Here is a 17220-nt window from a genome sequence, read left to right on the forward strand (position 1 = left end):
ACCATTTCAATCATAGTTGTCAAAAACACCACCACAACACCTTATTATCATATTACTCGGGTCACCACAATCATTTATTGTCATCACTGTGATTTTTTATCAAGATAAATCAAACCTTTTTCTTATTTATACCATTATCACCATTGTCATTGTAATATTATTGTTAAAATAATAATTATTTATCATTATGTTAACATCACCATCATTACTGTTTCCATTTGTTGGCTACCACTTGGCTATGTCGCAACATATTTTCATTATTATTGTCACTTTGATACCATACTCTGTACTACTACAAAAAATAATTCTACCACTAGATGTTATCACAACCATGTATCACCGGTATTTTTTTGTTTTTTAACGAATGGGACAGAACATGCATTACAGAGCAAGTGCCATACAGTAGCTGGAGAAAACGTGAGCCCAGGCAGGTTACAGAGGTGACCGGCCATCCATGATTCTGAGAGCTCTGTCCATGTTAATTAATCACCTGTTCTACACGTGTCTCGACACCCCGTGTCAATCTGCTTTATAAATAAATGGTAGGTAGAAAGATTCGGGAGGGACAAAATTCATTTCGATCCCTGTAGATTCATTAACATCGCCCACTTCGACCTCTAGAATTAACACTTTTTCATGTTACATATACAGTTTTTTAAGAGTTTCAATCATGCATTTACTACTAAATAACTTTAATAAAAAAGATGAATTCTCATATTTGCTCACTTTTCTCTCTTGTTTTTTCCCCTTAAACTCTCATACATATTACAAGTACCCTCTAGCTCACAAAAATATTTAAAAATTGTAACATAAAAAGCTCTGGAAACTGAAAAGGGTAATATCGAAAGCTATTTGGAAACTGATGAAAGGGTAATATTGAGATATTCTTAAACAATATGGATTGAAGAAAAAATATTTAAAAAATCTACGCTTGTTTTATGTTTATTTGATGTTTTTAGAGGTGAATGACATTTCAATAAAGCACCCAGGCAAAACGTTTTTTCTTTTTTTAAACTCAAAACAATTGTCTTGTCTCTTTATAAACATCACCAAGCCACCGACCCTGTGAGTGCATGGGAAATTATTGTTCATTTCTTTTGAACTTGTATTTAATTATTTTTTAATACAAAACTACACCTTGTCTTCATTTCCGAATTATTGTCAAACTATTTGAAGTTTTTCTACCTAACAAAGACATGAAATAAACGTTTTTTTTTTAATAATAATTTAGTATATTAATCAAAAGATTGTTATTTTAAAGATGACTCCTTTAAGAGTTAAAAACCATTTAATAGAAGATAAAATATATAGTTACAGATAATATAAGAGGAAAAAAAAAAAAAACATAATAGGAAAGAGTAACCTGAATTAGTGATATGTATTTATTCACATCTCAAATTCGTCCACACTACAAATGAGATCGATTACTAGTGTATCTAAAATTAGATTTAAAAACTACATTTGAACCACACTAATAGTCTATGTAAAAATCAAAGAGAAACTGGAATCTTAATCCACCTTGGATTTCTCTTGCCCCTTAATAATAGACATCTAAGAAGAAAAGTCATATGTAAAAAAGTTGATTTTGGACCATCCAGCCATGTAAATATTTTGTATTTTAGGTGAAGTCATTTTAAACCAATACATTAAATTTGAAATGGATAGATCCTCTAAAAATAAAAAATTTTTAAAAAATTATAATTGATCCTTAGATTTTTAATTTCTTCTAATTTAAAACTCAAATTGACTTTTAAAAAATGATTTTTCTTACAATTAAAGCCAATTTAATAAAATTCAATTGATCCTTTAAAAAATTTCTAATTAAGTCCTCAAACATCAAATTTTATATTTTCCTCTTTAAGTTGAATTTTTCCTTCACTAATAGAGTTCTTCATCAGCTCGAAAAATACACTGTTAAAATTTTTCAATCTTTTTTAATAATTAACATTGTTATGATTTCATATACATAATTTTAAATATTAATTTATTCACAATAAACATTAATTTCTTTAGGACACAAAACACATTCAGATATAAATACAAACAAAACTATATTATTTGTTAAATAAGGGTGTTGTCCTTAATTACATACCCGACAAAAAAATAATTTAAAATATTTTTAAAGTTTCTTAACATACAAGCAAATATAATAGCATAATATCAATACTTCCAATACAAAAAATTAACTTAAACAAGATTTTTCATCTATGCATTTACTTTCCAACTCGAGGGTGTGAGGTACCCAATGTATTTAATTTAAGAAACCTTTGCATTCTAGGAGTGATTAGAAAGTATACAAGTTTTTTTATATAAGACAAAAATCCTTCCTTTGCCAATTTTGGGTTTATAACGAACATGCTCACATGTTCTACACTCAGTCAAATATGTATTTTCAAAGTAGTACAACATGTAGAAGTTTGGATACATGTCAATTTTCTAGTATCCTAGGCCAAAGGGGTTTCATCATGGATTTAAAAGTAAGAAATTCTCTTTCAATCCTATTCCCTTTATGTAAAATGCTTCTCATTCATTCAATAATTATATCATAAACGACCTCACTCAAACCCATGATCTACTTGATGGTGAATACGTATGCAACAATTGATTAATTTATTGTGATTTATGCACTAAATACCTATAATGGTTTATTAGAATCTTTCAAAAGATTAAAAAACTTTGGTCGTGCTTTGCATTTTGGTTTTTTCATCTATGATTTGGACATTCACCTAACATGACCCTGATTCATTCTCATCCACATTCATAATTATATTTATATAAGGATTACTATTATCATCTACAACTCCATGCATATTGCTAGAACTTAGAAGTTAACACAACCGTATATTTTTTTTTTATCATGGTCTCGTTAGGAACATATGGTTCTCATGTGCAAACTAATTATAAGTATTTTTTTCTTATGAATTTTTTTTTGTAGAAGATGCATCATTACAACATCTGAATTGAATTTTTTTATTATTATTTTTACACATCTTACATAGACTTCTAATACCACCCCTTACTAATATTTCTAGGATTAGATAGTAAGTATTTAATAAAAAGCTCAAACCCATTACAATAATCTATTAGGTGCAACCCTTTGGGTGAAAACTCAATACATTCAAAAATGATTATTCATTATTTATATCAAATCTATATAAAATATTGATGGAAACATATATCAATTAATTATGTGAATTAAATAAATTATCTAACATTGATTTTAACTCAAACTTATTTAATATATTTTAATAGCACCCTTAAATCATTATCAATTTTCTAGGAAAAAATTTAAATTCCTCCATATTTATTGAAATTCTCAACTTAACAATAAAATTGATAAAATATAAAATGCACACATTAAAATGAGTCATTAATTATTTCATTACAAAACACCTAAATCACAAAAATTAAAATCATATTTATCAAATTACAAACAAATATAATTTTTTAAAATATCAAACAAACCCTAACATGTATAAATCATACATAAATACAACAAATTTATATGAGAAAAAAGCTATTAAAACAAGTAAACACACAAACAAATTACATATACTTATCAAAATGCCAAAAAATTAACATTTTAAAAATGAGTTTAAAACAAAAAAAATAATAATTATATGTAATGTTGCTTGATTTCCAGCTAAACAACTAGACTAGCTAGCACGAGAAACTTTGCAGCTTCCTTTTTTTTCATGATCACATAAAACGAGCAGGTAGTTAGTGATTTTTTTTTTTTGTTTTTTACAAAAAAAAAAATAATAATAAAAGAAAAAGAATAAAAAGAAAAGGGGGAAGGGGAGGGGGTGATTGCCTAGGTTATAACTTAAAAAACTACTTACGAATTTTAGCAACAGATTTATTGTGTTGTTAATATGACTTGTAAGTATTACATGTATTTTTTATTATATATATTATTTTTTTCTAATATAATTATTTTAGTATGCACCGATAAAATTTTTTCATCGAGTGTATACTGAAAGGGACATATATAGAAATATTTTATCTTGTAAAATTTACCGTAATTTATTAATAAAATTATTTTTGTTGATATTTTTATTTATATATTATAATTTTTTTTTCGTAAGTATGACTACGTACATATTTTTATGTGCATGAAATGACCAATGGTATAAAAAATAATTTTTATGATATGGATCAAAATGTATTCAATTTTTACGTCTAGATTAGTGCGGATTCAACGATAGCAAATCATTGTCATGAAAGAACACGCATCTCTATGACTCTATTCCCCAAATGTGTGTATTTTGGTTAATTCTAATAATGGAAGCTCAGCCTAGATGGTCACATCCCCCACAATCAGATCAGTTGGAGATTTTCTATAGAATAAAGGGACTTGGAGTCAGCGTGTGGTTCGAATTGGTAAGGAGTCCTCAACGAATTGTGTGGTTTAATTGGTTTGCAATCCTCAACAGACTTTCTTCTATAACCAGACAGAACAGATTTGGGAGGAATATTTTTTTTCCATGTTTTTTCTTCTGTAATGATTCCATTGAGGATCTTGATCATATGTTTTTCTTTTCTTTCTTACTTGTTCTTTTTCTGCAAATGTTTTGGCATAACGTTTAAATGCACATGCACTATCAATGGCAAAGTGTTGTGCAAGGCATCAGTTTTTTGCACGAAGAGGTTTTTTGCCTGTTCTCTGAGGATAACTTGGTGTGCTCATATCCATATGCAGTGCGACAAGAAGCATCATTGAGTCAGTTCATCTCAATTATCATAATTATACAGAGTTCTTGATGAATAGCAATTTCTCTTGACATTAAAAATTAAGCACCCCCACCACCCTCCTTTAACCCCCACAAACACCCCCAAAGACCAACATTAAAGTCCAAGATGTGGGCACTTAGATTTACGTCACGGAGAAAGAAGATTTGAGAGAGAGGCCGAGGACAAAGAAAGCATGGATCATTGAGTGATGGTTGGAGTCTTTTTTTGTCGCTAACTAACAAACTTTCAATTCCCTAAGTATATCGCTATTCGTTTCTTGTATTGTGGACTGATAGAAGCCAACCAACTTTCTAGTCTCCAGAACTCGAAAATGGCCAAATGTTAGTTCTGGAGAAGAGAAAACATGGAAGGGTGGTTGAATTTTATAATTATAATTAATCACGAAATGGAAAAAAAAAAAATCATACTGAGAAATAACATTAATGGCAGAAAAAAACAAGGAGGGCATGCGACGTGGAGACCATGGTTGACACTACACGTAACACCCATCCAAGATCTTGAGAAAAAAAAATAATTCAATTTGTTGGTTTTGTTTTTTGTTATTTCTGTATTAAAGGTGGGGTCACTGAATTACTTTTTATTAATTAATTAAAACACCCCATTAATGGAATAAAAATTATTTAATTTGGAGACTTGTGATAACTCATATTATTTTATACAATTGAAAACAATCCAAAAATGAAAGATGCAAGCTAGGAAAGATCCATTCGATAAATATATGATAATGACAATAAATATTTAATTATGTTTTGTGAAATGTTTTAGCTAGCCTCTTCAATTAATTAAATTCTAATTCTTTTTATATTTGAAACAAAACATTTCAGCAATATAAAAATAGTGTATGACAGAGAATAGTTGTCGTTATTTGTGCAACTTGACCACTGTCGTTTTAGGTGCTAATTAATTGGAAGCAAAAGCACGTTGGCAAATTTGATGATAAAAATTTAATCAATGCCTGGGGTCCTTTCCTATATAATGAGTGATGAAGTGGTCCTTTTTATAGCTTGGGACGCTCATGCTATCTGTGGCATGTATAAGTGGCTCGATTCAATACCATAAAAGTCATCTCGCACTGTTGGGGCATCGACTCTATACACACTATCAATAATAAAAGCCAGTAGTACCAAGTATCCAGACATCCAAAGGACATCGAGTAGCTAGGAGTGAGATACAGCAAGAGATGGGAAGAAAGCCGAGGTGCTCAGCGGATGGTATGAACAAAGGAGCATGGACACCTCCTGAAGATGAAATGCTTGTGGATTATGTCAAGATCCATGGTGAAGGTAAATGGAGCAATATTGTCAAAGAAACAGGTAATTAAGAAACCATTTATGCTTACATGTTCTATACATATATACTGTGCATGAGTCATTGCATGTTATTAGGATTGGACAATTGAACTGTGTCTGATGCCTACATGCATGTCGTAGGACTTAAGAGATGTGGGAAGAGTTGCAGGCTTCGCTGGATGAATTACCTGAGACCTGATATTAAGAGAGGCAACATCTCAGATGATGAAGAAGACCTCATTTATCAGGCTGCATAAGCTCTTAGGCAACAGGTGCTGTGTACATGCATTATTTCCTTCTTTCAAGGGATTGAGTATGTTGTTAATGAAGATGGATAGGTGATACTCAGTTAACCTTTTTCTTTCTTTTTCCACCAGATGGTCTCTGATAGCAGGACGGCTTCCGGGACGAACAGATAACGAAATAAAGAATTATTGGCACACCAATATCGCTAAGAAGGCACAGCGCTCGCAATCTCGGAAGCAGCCTAGAGTTGATAGGAAACAAATAGCATCAGGATCTGAAAATGGGCAGCAGCATCAAATGTCAAGAATCAGACCATTGAATCACAGAACTGCACTACTGGGGTGGTTGTTCCCACTACTGCATTACAAGAAAACAATATGGCTCAAGATCATCTAGTTAGTACTCTTGCAATGGCACCATCCAACACACATCATGAAAATGAATCATCAAGCAAGGGGTTAGCATCTGGGGATAATGACAATTTGTCCAGCTTTTTGATGGATTTTCATTATATGGAAGACTTCTTCAAGATTCTTGATTCAGACTTCCCAAAGTTAAGTGGCCTCAATGATATAACTAGTACTGCTAATCATTCCACTAATACCATACAGGTAGATGGTGATCATTGTAGTGTGTCTATTAATGGATGCAATCCAAGAGAAATAGCAGAGTTTTCTGAATTGTTGGAGGCAGATTGGACTAGCAATAAATGCGTTCAAGCTGAACAAGGTTTTGATTTCATGTCATTGCTTTCATTTCTTGATTCAACAGATGAGTAATGGACAGAAGATGCCTTTGCCAATAATCTACGATAAGTTGCTTTCATGTCCACGCCCTCCAGGCTAATAGTTCTCGAGTTTGAACCCCTCTCATGTTAAAAAAAAAAAAAAAAAAATTCGATTGGAAAAGTTTCTATGTGTGCAAGCTGTTCTACCATAATAAATGTTGAACTGTCTCAACCTCTCCTTCCAAGTTCCGTGGGGAAGTGCCCAACTCCAGGTTGGTTAGTTTTAGCGATGTATCACAGTACTGTCCTTTTATTTTCTTGGTTTTGGCAATCAAAATAAAATTTAATCTTAATCATTGATCCTCACTGTATCCTTCGATCTTGCAATGCCCTTTGTTTCAGTCTACATCTAACTTCATTTACTTTGGCTTCTGTTACGACTTTCATTGATCTCTTTCTGTTGGTGAGAGATTCTTGAATGTGGTCTGAGGAAATTGTGACCACTCATTATCTGGAAATATTTTTGATGATTACACTAACACAGCATTGTTGAATATGTGAATTACAAAATCATCTCATTTTTTTTTTCTCTTTCTTTTTACGCTAAAAAGGATGGCCCCATTACCACTACTAAGAAGCAAATGAACAAGTAGTCATGGAGTAAATATGAGAAAATATTTCTTTCGGTCATAGGAAAAAGAAACAGGTGATTTGAGCAATCACCATGTAAAACCGATTTTGAAGACTAAAAAAAAAGATTAAAATCTTAAATTGTAATGATTATTTAATATGATAAACAGAATGTTTTGAGCAACTGGTTTTGAATATGAATATGAATATGAATTTATTATTAATTATATTTTATAAAAAAAATCCAAATAAAAGGGCCATTTTAGCATATTTAAGAACGATATTTTACAATTGCTTTTATTATGTTGACAATATTAATTTATGATAATTTTGGTGACATTTATCATATATATTTACTGATATTAGACATAAATATAGATAGATCCAATATATCAATAAAGATATGTCATAACTATCATTCAAGCTGGTATATAGTTCTTTTTTATATAATTAAACAAGTGTTTTTAAAATACTGATATAGGTATCAAACAATAGGCACTAAAATTCAATTTTGCTGTGTGAATAAATTGTAAGAACACTTTAAAATTCCAGTCCATGCACCTCATGATGACATGACTACCACTTTTTCTTTATATTTCTTACAAAGAAACATGAAATCGACTTGAGCTGCAATAATGCACGCCTCGGGCAGATATTTTATAAAAGCTAGTTCGATCACATGTTACTTGTTCTTTAATGGTATAATTGTCATGAAAGATGGTCATTTTGCAATGATAACATTATTATTTAGTTGATAAAAAGAAAAATGGTGAAAGTCAATTCATCCCAATTGAAAGAATTATAAATTACAAACAAGGAACGATGAAGGATTTTTTTTTTTTTTTTTCGTTTTCCTTTTTTTATATATCCATCCATTGTGGTAGATGAGAGAAGTTTTCTTTCTTTCTTTTGTATAGGCTTATATATGGAAATATAACAAAGACCCCAAGGCCGTTGGGGGTCATAAAGTTTTGTATATGTCATGAAGAAGAAATCTAGAAGGGCACTGGCTCGCAATTCTTTTTCAAAGAATTCCAAGTGCCCTTCTAGTCTCATATTTACTTGATTTGGGAGTAAATATGAGACTTTAAGATAGCTTTCTCGTTCATTTGCATCACATTCTCAAGTGCTTTCTGGAAAATGGCTCCAGGAAGCAAGGAGGGTGCAAAAAGAACAGAAAGGAGACGAAACCTGGAAAAGGTTGGCCCGTCAAAAGGAGACAGACATCAATTGAAAGTAGGTTTTTTCATTGGCAGCTGGAAAAGAATCAAAAAGCTCCAATTGGCATAGAGAGAGAGAGACACACACACATCACATGGAATAAGAACTACCAAGAGAAATGGAAAGTTTGACCAGGAACTCAGTTCACTGAAAGTAAAATTTTCAATATTATTGAGGCCCCGTTTGTTTGCTAGAAAGTAGTTTTCTTTTGGAAAGTGAATTTCGGGGAAAGTAAATTTCAGGAAAGTGAATTCCGAGAAAATATTTTCTGATGCTTGGTAGTGTAATGAAAAATGAGTTGGAAAACACTTTCCAGTATTTTGGTTATGTCATGGAAAATGAGCTGTAAAAATAACTTATTAATATTTTATTTTTCTCAAGTTTATTAAAATAATGAGGAACAAATCTTACAAATTAAAAAGTTGAATGAGAATGAAATTGAAAAAAAATATATAATTTCATAAATTATCTCAAATAAAATAAATAATAATCAAAATAATAGAGATCAAATCTAAAAAATTAAAAAAAAAATGAAAGATGAAGAAATTAAAATAATAATAATCAACATTTCATAAATTATTTCAAATAAAATAAGTAACAATAAAAAAATAAGGACCAAATTTAATAAATAAAAAATTTCAATAAAAATATGATAAGGAAAAAGCAAATAGCAATTATAAAAAATAAGGACCAAAGTTAATATAAAAATAAAATTTTAAAGAGATGAAATTGAAAAATAAATATTCAAAACAAAATATATATAGCAATCAAAAGTTTGAGGATTAAATTTAATATAATCAGCAAATAATGACACTTCTAAATTTTTCACAACTTCCGGAAAGTGTTTTCCTCCCAAATTCTTCAGGAAAACACTTTCCTGAAAACCAAGCTAAATTTTCCTTTACTGGAAAGTGTTTTCCATTGACCAACTTTTCTACTGGTAAACAAACACAAGAAAGTTTGGAAAGTGTTTTTCCGGAAACCACTTTTCAGAAAACAAACACAGCTAAAGGAAAAACACTTTTCTAAAAACCAAGTCAAATATTTATTTGACTGAAATTGATTAGAAAGTGTTTTTCGTTGACCAATTTTTCTAATGACAAACAAACACAGGAAAGTTTGGAAAATGATTTTCCGAAAACTCCTTTCCGAAAAACAAACATGGCCTGAATGCATTATGAAAGCTTTACATTATGCGTTGCTATGATCTTTTCCAAAATCTTTCTCATCTCAAGACATTAACTAAATGTAACATTAATGAGTCAAACTACATATGATTCGATGGAGTACAAGAGAAATTCAAACATATGTTTTGATTTCGGGTCGTTGTCTTCATAGCACAAAACTATGGACATAGATGTTGTAATGTGGGTCGCACAGTGTTATCCATTTTTGTCTTCTCGTCATCATATGTTGTAGCCTATTTTAATTGCTAATATTATTGAGGATTGAAGTTATCAATGGATGCAATCAAGAAGGAAGCCCATGACTGATGACAGCGCTTAGGTGTGGTCTGTGAGGAACTGATCTACAGTCTGGTTGCTTTGATTTTCCTTGGCCATCACCACAACACAGCTATGGTTTAGAATTAACTGATTATCTTTGTCATCTTCTCATCTACAGGAGGACGACTGGTTGGTTGAGAGAGTGGGGATTATCGCTTAAGGGTTTTGGCATAATTACTTACTTCTATGAGTTTTTTAATTTGTAATTTAATTAATGCCATGCGTGAGTGATTCTTAGGTCTTCGCATGAAACTTAACTTGATTATTATATATCTCGTTTTTAACCACGTGTATTTGATTCCATGACTTGGAACAACTGAAAGACTTGTCTTCTACTCCTTTTTTGTGGACATGCTCTTCTGATAATTGGTTGCCAAATGCCAACAACTCTGGTTTTGTGGCATTCAAGACACCAAGTTAACAGCAATGGCAATGAAGCTTTGATTATTACTATTATAGAAAGGATTAATTATCTGAATATTGTTGCTTTCTTTCACTTCTTCTCTCTCACCAAGTTAACACCATATTGATTTCCTGATTTGACCATTTTTTATATAGATTTTAGGTCTTTTGCTTCATAACTATTAGTTTTTGTATGCATATAGTTATCCATTGGGTTGATTTTATATAAATAATTTTTATTTGCTTGGAGCACGAGGGAGATGAAAACTTTGCAATTATAGGTCTTGTAAATTCCAAAAGAAATCTTTTTCCCCCCCTTCTGATTGGTGTTCCTTCTCTCCGTGCATCAATAAAAAGATTTGTTAATTTGACTAATATTTCTTCAGATTTGTTTTTATATATGTTAGTGGATAAGCAAAGGCTGGATGACGGGTGAAGAACGAACGAAGCATGCATGGCTAAAGGGTAATTTAGTGTCGTTCTCTTCCTAGGGTTGATGGAATTCAAACTCTTAGCTTCATCTTTTAATTAAATCTGCATAGCTTAAGAGTTCTCTCTCTCTCTCTCTCTCTCTCTCTCTCTGCGTGTTCCTATGCATGCTTGAAGTCAACACTTTCCCCCAATGTTTGACTTTCTGTGGGATGAGATAATTGATGTTTGCTTTTGACGGTAGTTGTAAAGTAGTTGAATCGATCGAAGGGCTATGGCTATGGCTATGGATTTGCCTGTATGTGGGCCTTTTGCGCAAGACAATGTAGATGAAGTTTGGACCATTATCTGGGCTCTAACTGTTAATCAAGCCTGAGCTCGTTCTACAAACTATACAAGTACCCTTCTTCTAAATTGTAATGGACACGACACGAGACCCTTTTTAGCTAAGATGTTTCTGCCCATTAGAACTTTACAATCTGTTCATTTGCCAAGTTCAGGATTTTTGTATAAAATTGTGAATTAAGCACAACTCAATTCAATTTAAAACAGCTTTTTTTTTATATATAAAAAAAGGTTAAGATTAACATTGTTTTTAAGAGTTTATTTTTTTAACTAAATCAAGTTTTGATTTAATTACTCGAGTTGTATATTGACTCATTAGGTTTATCAGATCAAACTAGATTAATTCTAGATTGATTAATTTTTTTTTAAAATAAAAAAAACATGGGACAGTCATTTAATATGGGTTAAGAGTCATGACATTGAAATGTTGAAACCAAGAACATTTCAACAAAACATGTGTCCTAGCACATGAAGATGTCTCCCTTCAAATTTGAGAATTATTCCTTTTGTTTCCGTGTGTCCTTTTCTTACCTTTTTCTTAACATGTAATTTTGAAACTAAGCGGAGTCAAACCCAATTATTAAGTCCAGCCTTTAGTGATTTGTTAATTTAGGACTTCACTTACATCGAGTTTTAATTAAACAGAGTAAAAGTTAATTTAGTCAAAATATATTCAATCCAAGAGATTAACATGTGATTTAATTAACTAGATTAAAAAACGTTATTGTTTATATTTTAAAAAAAAAATTAAAACATGTCATCTTTGATATATTAACTCAAATTAACTAGAATAATTTCTAATCTAAGTTTTAAATGGGGTTATGAAATGAGCCGAGTTTAATAATTTTATTCAAATCAATAATCCGTAAGTAATTACAATTATAATGATAACCCTTGATTAATTGGTATGAGGAGACAGAACAAGACACAAAATTAAAATGATAATGCATGTGGAGGTCAATTATTACTTTCATTCTCATAGGATTTAAATTTAAGGTAAAGCCATTGTGGTCACAACCCTAGCTCAAAACTCATTTATATATAGGGGAGATTGATGGAGGCATTTCCCTTCGAGTGCAATTGAAAACAGCAAGAGACATGAAGGTGTCTTTTGAGTGACGCGCCACGTGCGTGACCACACTCTTCACCCCACACATCTGATTTGGACACGTGGCATGACTTGTGTGGTTTTCGAGGCACTGTCGTGATCTACTTCACGTGACACCCCATCGATCATCCAGTTCCCACTTCTTGGGGGGGACCTCGTGATCTCCTCTCCTCTTAGCTAATTCATCAAAGGATGAACACAAATTTGATTGGCCGAAAACACTCTCTGTGCTGTCTCCATTTTCTTCTCTACCCATAATGATTATAAGAGATATTAATATCTATTTTTTAACCCAAAATTAAATACCATCTTTTGCTTTTAAATATTACCCGAATTCAATCGAGTTTATTTATTTATTTATTTATTTAGGTCGGTTTAAATTAATATTTATCAAATTAAGGAGAATTTATTATTTTGATTTACTTTTATTTTCAACACACAAAATGATTTTTATATAGGAAAATTAGCGTACAAGAATAGGGTTTTTGAAAATGAAAAAAATAATTGAGTTTAATATTTTTAAATCTTTTATTAGAGCTTTGATCTATGAGATATGGGGTTTAATATATAATATTCAATTTGAAAAAATATTGTTACAACGTCTAATGTATATATATGGTATCTTAAACTTCGAAATGCTTGAATAAATTTTTCATACATACCTCCACATCATCCAAGAGGATGGCAACACACAAGGCTCGTAATTAATTATATATTATATATTAACATGCATATTATAAAAGGACATTATCACATCTACCATTATATATAGATGGATCCATGATTTCTGATAATGAAAACTTGAAACCCTTTCTTTCTCTCGATGATTATCCAAAAAAATAAACTTGAAACCCTCAAAATACTAATTAGGGATTAAGCCAAATTAATAATTATAATTATTTTAAGGCAGATGTAGTATTGTTTTATTAAGAGTTTAATTTCTTTTCTCACAGTATTTATTTTCACTCATTTTTAGCATGTTTTAGCCTTATCTGTGTATTTGTTCCCCTTGTGTTGTCATGATCAATTATAACTCAAGTAAAAGGGGTCATGGCCACAAAGTTTTAGACAAAGCCATTGTCAATCCCCCTTCTCTTTCACAAACCTTGTTGCTTAGCTAGTAACCAATAGAAATTAATATGCCTCACCAATATCAAACTCTTATTGCCTCTCTCTCTTATATAGAGACAGCCTCCAATTCGATCAATTGGGTTGCCATATCCCAAAATTTAGGGTTATGTCCTCATTTGGAACAAAGTGATCAAGTCCTAATGAGAATTCACATTCTTGTACCAGAAGATCGGGAAAAACATAATCCTAGCTTCCCTTGTATCGTCTTTGTTCTGCTTTTACCTGCTGCATACATAAGAACATTCTAGGCCACTAGCTAGCAATGGCAACAAGCTGGATTGACAACATAGATGGTAATCAATTTCTATGAAAGAAAAGTCAACTCATGATCTTAATTATTAGAAAACACAGCATTACAAATTTACATTAATAGAGAACCCGAACATCAGGTTTTAAGCTTATTTTAGTACATATCAAACAAGGGAAGCACACCAAATGTGAAAAGGAGAATAATGTCCTTGCTAGCTAGGGAAAATAAACCTGGGAAAGCACACACTATATGATACAAGGAGAAGGGTAGAAAGGCTAGACACAACTGCATGAAGAAATTAATTAAGCTCTGGCTAGAGATGTAGAGAGCGCTTACATATCTCTAACATGGAACATGTTAGGGTTCTTAATGACAATATCATACATGTAGACAGAGTTGAACTTGGAGAAGTCTCTAGGAAGAGAGATTAGATCAATGGAAGCGTGTTTGTGGAATTGGAAGAGGTCAGGGCCACCCCCATAATACCTCTCCCATCCTAGCTCTTTCAAGATTTGTTCGAGGGAAGGGTATGAAGTTACCACTTGGCCTGATGGCAAGTGCACCAATACCTTTCTCCTTGAACCACCTCCATTCCTTTCATTAGATTCAGCCGCAGGGTTCTCCACGAGGCGAATTACACCGTTGTTTTTGAAAACCCAAACTCCTGACATTTCTGGGAATATTATTAGTCTTTTTGTTGTTGTAAAATGCTTGGTTGTGGCTAGGGTTTTATCGAAGAAGAAAGCAGGAGCTTGCTAGAGTTGGTTGGTGAGTAAAGAAGGGAATAGGAGGGGGGGTATTTATCTGTGTCGCGGGGCAGAAAAAACAAGAGGAAAATACTCTAGGAGTGGTGTTTATGATGTGGCTTTGTGGATATAGAATCTAGATATGGTGGGTCCTTATGGCATTAAATGGGAGGGTACAAGGATTCTCGTAGGGTGTGATTTAGGGCACATATACCATCCGTGGGGTTGGTTTAGGAGAATCTATGGAGGTCGTGTAAGCTTTGGCTTTCTTTAGAACAGAGAATCTACTGATTTCCACGAGGACTACTTTGCAAGAAATCATGAAAATTGTAGAAAGTCAATCAGCAAAAGATTTGTGCCCCCACACCTTTCACGAGATGTCCACGTGAAGAGAGTGTGAGAGATTGGTGAGAAAATCTTGCTGGTGGATTAGGCAACTGAGAGTGGCATTGCAATTTGGGAGCTTCTTTTTGTTGGTTACTACTCATCATTGGAGAAATATGGAAACCCTAAAGGTGGTTTTGGTCCTTTTGTTGTCATTAATTTCTGGAAACAAATTAAAGCCTGGCTGTAGCCACCAGAAAAATTGAATTGAATCTGTAAAATTATACATGTTTTGTGACTTGAGTTTCATTAGGGGTCAAATGTTTTCAATATGATTTAATAATGTATCCGAATTAATTAATAGTTTTTCTAATATAACAAATAATTAAATAGTCTCTTAATAATCAGTTATGCTTGTTGACATCCTCAATTTAATTGTGTTTTATTCCGAAATTAAATTAATGCTTTTTTGTAATCAGATTTTCTCATCTTGCCTGCTTTTTTCTGTTTTTAAATAATAATAATGAAATAAATTTAGAAAAAAAATACAATATGAAGAAAGGACCGGGTCAAAAATGGATTTAAACATATAAATTATCAAAACTAAATCCATGTCTTTAATTTGGTAAAAATAAATAAGTAAGATTTATGTTGCAATTAAAAGATTTATAAATATTTTACTTTTTAAGAGCTAGATTGAAATTTGAATCAGGTTCTTCACAGAGTAATTGATAACTTTGCTCAGTATTGCTGCTTGAGTAGATAGCTTTTCTAGACGTCAAACTACACATGCTTTTCACGACAATAGCAAAAGCTTCACATAACTTTTTTCCCCACAACTTTTGTTCACATCATATTTGTGTCTTTGACCTTGCTGCTATTAATTAACATGACAGGCCTCGTTTGAAAAGACTCTTCCTACGTCAATAATATTCTGAGTATCTAATTAAATGCCTTTAGCTAGGTCAAGTTGATTTAATCTGTTGCATATAATTAGTTTTATCCCATGTTATTGCAATATCATAGTCAAAACCATTAACCCTAAAGCCGTACTGCTCGTAAGGACCACCACCATACATTATTACATAGGTTTTCAGGAACATATTTATCATGCATGTTAATTTTATCCCTGCTCATAAGAACATGTATGCTACACTGTGTGTATACAATTGATGATATGTTGGCCACATGATGGTCACATGGGCTCAAGTGGTCCATGAACATGACTGTTTAAACCCTCGACAGTCTTGTCAAAATCCATAGTTATTACTGCTTCACAGATATTTTCTTGTAAAGAATATTTTCCAAAATCTATTATAAAAAAGGTCTTGTTTTCAATGTTATCCCTTTCCAGCATCAATAAATTATTATGTAAATGTAGCGATGATCTACATATAGATTATCAAAGAGTAATATGAAATCATTTTAGCATATTGCAGTTTAAATTTTCAAGCTAAAATAAGTACGTATTTGATCAAGAAAATTGCAAAAATGGATCAATCTACATACTGGCTTTTCTCATGATCATCCGTCACTACCTATTAAAAGAAGGAACAAAAAAGAGAGGAAGACAAACAATATTAATTGCAGCCTTGGATTGTGTTTTCAAGAAGCCTTGAGTCAGCTTGCAGGGGATACTGTGGTCCTGAACTCGATCTCAAACCTTCTAAAACCATAAAGTTGAACAGCGATTCCATTGTGAAGTTATTGAAACTTTTTGCATGCCTTTAACAATCCAAACCCTCGAGAAGAAGGTCTATCTTTGCTGCTCTTGTTCCTCTTTAGGCATACCACAAAGTCCGAAGGGCACAGACCCATCATATATAGGTGTGTGTTTATGTGTATATATATATATATAAGAGATGTCAACTTCAGAAGAAAAGGAGGGAGAGATGCGGATTCCATTTTTCATGAAAATCTGGATAGACTCAACAATGTAGCACCACAGATGACTTTTATAGTTCTAGATGCTTCCAAGCACAGCTGTTATACTTCAAACAAGCACTTCAGGAAGCAAAAGAGAATGAGAGAATCATCATACGTCTACAATTCCATCTAAGTTTAATAAAATTAATTAAATCAAGAATTAACTTCTTATATCGATCGTTTTTG

At 31.9% G+C, this 17220-nt stretch overlaps 1 protein-coding gene and 1 pseudogene across 1 annotated transcript; one reads left to right on the forward strand and one right to left on the reverse strand.

Moving 5' to 3' along the window:
• Positions 1-5840: 5840 nt before the first annotated feature.
• Positions 5841-7383, forward strand: LOC118027524 (uncharacterized; annotated as a pseudogene).
• A 6713-nt stretch (positions 7384-14096) lies between these two features.
• Positions 14097-14793, reverse strand: LOC118027525 (flowering-promoting factor 1). Its single transcript, XM_035030898.2, has one exon. It carries the CDS (start codon positions 14707-14709, stop codon positions 14371-14373), a length of 339 nt encoding a protein of 112 aa, XP_034886789.1. The 5' UTR covers positions 14710-14793; the 3' UTR covers positions 14097-14370.
• Between the last annotated feature and the right edge of the window lie 2427 nt (positions 14794-17220).

Source organism: Populus alba, chromosome 6 (assembly GCF_005239225.2).
Source record: "Populus alba chromosome 6, ASM523922v2, whole genome shotgun sequence".
Lineage (NCBI taxonomy): Eukaryota > Viridiplantae > Streptophyta > Magnoliopsida > Malpighiales > Salicaceae > Populus > Populus alba.

Excerpts from the sequence above, each read along its gene's own strand:
- LOC118027525 (XM_035030898.2), bottom strand. The coding sequence starts at position 14,709 with ATGTCAGGAGTTTGGGTTTTCAAAAACAACGGTGTAATTCGCCTCGTG.